At 40.3% G+C, this 5,285-nt stretch overlaps 1 protein-coding gene across 1 annotated transcript; it reads right to left on the reverse strand.

The window, feature by feature from the left end:
• Window positions 1-1,606: 1,606 nt before the first annotated feature.
• Window positions 1,607-3,675, reverse strand: LOC106298891 (inactive GDSL esterase/lipase-like protein 23). The gene is made up of 4 exons (XM_013735021.1): window positions 3,375-3,675; window positions 2,784-2,902; window positions 2,098-2,554; window positions 1,607-2,011 (listed from the first exon to the last, which is right to left on the reverse strand). The coding sequence occupies exons 1-4, from the start codon at window positions 3,628-3,630 to the stop codon at window positions 1,686-1,688; spliced, it is 1,158 nt and encodes a 385-aa protein (XP_013590475.1). The 5' UTR covers window positions 3,631-3,675; the 3' UTR covers window positions 1,607-1,685.
• Window positions 3,676-5,285: the final 1,610 nt, after the last annotated feature.

Below are 5,285 nucleotides of genomic sequence, written 5' to 3' on the forward strand. Positions count from 1 at the left end.
CCGACGAAGTTCTCCCTCGGTATATTCCGAGGACATTTCCGACAAACTAGTGATCCTCGGAATTTCCTCAGAAATTTATTTCCTCGGAATTCCGTCGGAAAATTCCGAGGGATTTCCGAGGAAAAAAGAAATTCCGAGGAATTATTTCCGACGACGTGTTTCGTCGGAATTTCGTTGGAATAACGATATTCCGACGAAATTCCGACGATTTTTTCCCTCAGAATCCTTGATGTTTTCTTGTAGTGCTTCTCGCCGGTTGGTGATAGAAATTTCACGCACTAGTGATAAATTGAGCGGACTGCCCTCATCTGATGTAACCAGGGGCGCCCTACGATGGCATCGAAGAGCATGAAATGATCAACCACGTTGAACTGGGTTTCTAGTTCGATGTCATGGGTTTTAGTGATTAGCGGTATGATTCCGAGTGATTGGATCGAGCTTCCTTCGAAGCTGTCAAGGGGGGTCGCTTCGTGATTGATTATCGGAATCGATCGATCTATTAATCGTAGTGCCTTTCGCGAAATGACGCTGATAGCGCTTCCGGTATCGACGAGGATCCTGGAAAAGATGGTGCCTGCAAGTTCTAGCGTGATGACTAGGGCATCGTCATGGGGCATATCAAGCTTAACGTTTTCGTGTTCGTGGAAGGTTATACTCATGTCTTCCTGCGTCATTCCTTCGGGGGTGCGACGTCTGATTTATACGTTGCTCGTCGCGAAGTTTTGAATCGTTTATCGTCGGAGAAATTGACCTGTTTTCGGGAAACAATGTTTTGTCCCATCGCGGTTCGGACAGCGCCTCTTGGCGGTGCCGGTTTCCCTGATCTGGAGGTCGAGACTGATCGATTCGATGCAGTCAGATCGAGTATGCTTTGGATCCATAATTGCGATTAGGAAACTTAGATCAGTTTCTTAGCAAAGATGTTTTCGTTTATCTTCCCCACAGTCGGCGCCAAAATGTAGATCCTAAAATCTACACTAAGTATTTTGTAGTGATTGAAAGTTTAATCTGGGGAAGAAAAGATGATGTGGGCAACGATATCTTTATAACAAAACGATGTAATCAGATTCCAGTAGGCAAAGATGGATTTTATTGATGAATAAGATTGAATACAATAAGAGAAACAAGATCCGAAGTTACAAACGAGATCGATAAAAGAAAAGACTTAAAGTGAGGTGAAAATGAGGCCGATGTGTATGTGTTGCTCTCTCTAGGGTTTTCTCCGTCCCTTTTTCTTTGTTCCCGACGTTCTCTTCTTATAGTCGATCGATCTCGGGTTACTCTCGACTTCTCCAGGATCTTCGGACGTCAATATCGGTCTGTTAGGGATGTTCTACTTTATTTGGGCCCTATCTCCGCGACGGACCGCATGACGGTTTCCATCTTGCTTCTGCTCCTGGGCCCTTCTTCTGTTTGGTCTTTCCTGGCCCATTACTAAGTTCGGATGGACCGATTTTGGGTCCAACAACATTGATATCAATTACTAGTGAAAAAGGATTTGAAAATGAGAGCAGGAAGAGCTGAAACCGTGATAGACTTTCGAATCAATCAAATACAGAGTATGAATTGCAAAGAACAATCTTTTATTATAGATGAAATGAAAACATCGCAAACTAAAACATCATTATATGACTCGTGACCCTTGTGAAAACCAGATTGACCACAAGATTTTGATTTGCACTGACTCAGTAGGACTCGTAACCATGGCTAGATGACCTAGACTCCCTGGCCTGGACAGTGGCTGACGTTGTAGGCACCCAAACCTCAGTCATAGGTTCATCGACTGGGTAAACTACGAGCTCACGGACGTTCATTGGCTGGATCACATTTTTGTCGGCTCCAATAAGAAGATGAGCAAACATCTCTTGTGCCTTCTCGGTATTGTGACGCCCATCAAAGAATAAGTAAGATCGTTGGTACTCGCATAGCCTCACATGCACGTTAGGTAGACCGCATCCATAAGCATCGTGTGTCCCAATTCCGCAGCAAGATGAGTTCGTCATGAAAAACCCTAGTAATAACCAATTGTAACGGTTTTATATATGAGTATTCACATAATATCCAAGCTTGAAATTAAGTTGTAATTAACCAACTCACGGTAGCTTGAGGGTTTCTGCGTCCTACGAATAATGGCATCATAGAAATCGAAGACGGTGAACTGGAAACCAGGAGTGGTTCTAGCCATTTCGTTCAACATCGGTCCGATTTTCTCATTATGTTGTTTAGCCAAATCGTTGAGAGGTTCATGGCATTTTTCCATCCCGGTGTTGTATTCTTGTCTGACGATTGGTAAGCAACCCAATGGTGCTAGGGTTTGGATCACGAACTTACTAGCTCCTGATGAATACAGCAAGCTGATATCGTTCTTTAACTTGTTGGTCACGGAAGTTACAAAAGCTTGTTGGGCAGATGCATCGGCGTTAGGGTTGTTCTTGGAGAAATTCAAGTAATCATTTGCACCAATGTATATCAAAAACGCGGACTTCTTGATGAAGTCATCATTCCAGTTTGCTTTCATTTGATTGAATTTCCTCACTTGTTGATTCAAAGTCAACTAAATCAGAAAGAAAAAAAAAGATCTATATTATTATTGCAGTTAAAACAAAAAGCTTATTGATTTTAAGCAAGTCCTTTATATGTGATGATGAACATAAAACAAGACGGCTTTTAATAATGGGGGTAAGAAGAATGATATAAGAATATATCTCGAATGATCATGTAAAAGATATCAATTCAATGTTAGTAAATATACATATAATATATAAGAAATTAGATGGACTTACAGATTCCACCGGAGCTCCAAGAAGAGTAGCATCAGCGACGGCAAAACTAGCTCCACGTGAGACATTGACGTTCGGTACAAGTGCTGGTGGGATCTCGATCGGAATCCCCATGAATTTTGCTGTGTTTTAAAGGTTTTTTCATATATTTCTGGTTAATTACTTTTTGGTTGAGTAACTAATATAGCAACACTATTTGATTAATAATTACTCTCTCGGTCAGATGATCCATATTTTAGAAAGAAAAAAAATCTAACAGATTCATATTTTACATTTTCAATATATACAATAATGGTAAATTGTAAATTTCAAAGACATTAATTGTATTTACTGAACTTTAGTTGATTAAAAATCATAACAAATAGATAAACACGGAAAAACTAAATTTTAGGTGTTTTCTATAAAAACTCTAGATTACACGTTATTTTGAAACGGATGAACTATTAATTAACGCATTAAATGGTGCGACTACTCTTTGTGTACGAGTTTCGAAGATAACTGACGAAAAAATGTTACCTAGAAAGATGGAAAGATGTATGGGTATTCGTACCAGAACTTTTTAGTCATTCAAAAAAAAAGAAAAAAAAATGGTACCTAAGAAGTCTGGAGCGATGAAACCGTCGGAGAATTTTCCGTTGGGATCATCTCGAGATTTTCCGTACGGCCAGAAACTTTGTGCAACGTTAGTTTTGGTGAGAGTCTGTTTGTTCCCAGCGTCGAAGTTGGAGTCACCGAACGTGAACAAGGCGGCACCCGAGTTTCTTTGTCCGGCGACAGTGACCGGGTTGTGGATCAGTGTCAGTACCAAAAGTAGCCCTAGAACACTCACTAAATTACTGTTGCTCGCCATCGAGGAAGAGAGATAGAGAGAGATGAAGATTGCTTCGTGCTTAAGTTCGTGGACCGGTTCACTGTATTTATATTGCAAGTTTAGTTTCTAACAAGTTTCAATAAATATACTATTAAACCTAGCGTGTCGCGCGAGGTTAATTTTCTAATACAACTACGTACGCACTAATGAAAGTGAATTGAGTAAACCGTTTATTGATTAATCATATAGTTCAAAAGTAACTTCTCACGATGTATTTGGCTTTAATACTGTTTTAGTAAGAAAGTCTATTTATTATCACCCGGATCAGGAATCCAGGATCGTGCATATTAGAGGCCAAATAAACTTTGAAAAAATGAGAACCTTTAACCCACGTGAAACAAAATAAGACATCTCAAATGTTAAGCAAAAACAAAAAGACACGCAGAAATAAGCAAGTGAACAAATATAATCTATAGTGGTAGCGGCCACGACGATGACAATAGAGATTTGAGATCTTGCACGAGATGACAACGTTCGAATAAAGACGATACCGTTCCACGGTATATTTTAAATACAAAAAAAGATATGCTGGGCATTTTATCAGATACCCGAATCAGTATCCGAACCCGATCCGAAAAAAGCCGAACCAAAATAGCAAAATACCCGTACATGTATTAAATTATGAGAGATTGGATATCTAAATCCGAACGAGTAATATCCGAACCAGGGGCGGACGCAGGTAAGAGAAGGGGGCGGACGCAGGTAAGAGAAGGGTGCGGCATGAGCCCCACTCTAATTTTTTTTTTTAAAGTTTAAATTTGTTAAATATATTTAATCTAATTTGTTATTGCATTATGTGCCCCACGCTTTTACTTTTTTTTTTTTTTTTACGTCGAACAGCCATTCTATTACTCAAGCTTGAGGTGGTCTGGGTAACCATACCAGAATAGAATAACCAATAAAAAGTAACTCTTTCCGAAATGTCCTAGCAGTCTCAGCTAAAAAGTCCGAAAACTGATTGCGCACTCGTGGAACATGTATGATTTTGAAGTCCGGAAAGCAGATCTGCAACGTCTCTATCTTCTCCAATTTTGTCGCAAATCTTGGCCATTTTTGGGGTTCATTTATCATAGCAATCAGCTCCTTACAGTCTGTTCCAACATGGCGAGTGTTGAAGCATTTCTCCATCGCCCAGCGCAATGCTTCTATCTCAGAATGCAATGCTGATTCACATCGAGTGAAGTTCTGTGTACCCATAAGTTGTATGTTCTCCCCGCTATCCATCCAAGCCCATCCACATCCACTGAAGCTATCAGAAGCTGTCCATGATCCATCCACGAGGCAAATATTGCCCAAGCTTAAGACATGGTTTTCCTCATTGTTGTTGTCTTGCACTACCGGTGGTATCAACTCGTTTGCACTAAACCAGGCTTGGCATTCGCTTTCTGCATATCGAACTAGCTCCAAATGATCTCTGTCTATTCCCCTGAAGAGCTTATCATTCCGAGCCTTCCATATATACCATATTATCCAGGGATAAGGATCCCTGTCTTGGTCTAATGCTATGATATTCTTTTTCCTCCAGAATAGATAGTCCATGTTTGTATAGACACTTTGACGGTGGAAATATGCTTGGGCTTGTAGGAGTTGTCGATAAAGACCATGCTTGCAGAGCAGGAGGGCATTCAAATATA

Source organism: Brassica oleracea, chromosome C6 (genome assembly GCF_000695525.1).
Source record: "Brassica oleracea var. oleracea cultivar TO1000 chromosome C6, BOL, whole genome shotgun sequence".
NCBI classification, from domain to species: domain Eukaryota; kingdom Viridiplantae; phylum Streptophyta; class Magnoliopsida; order Brassicales; family Brassicaceae; genus Brassica; species Brassica oleracea.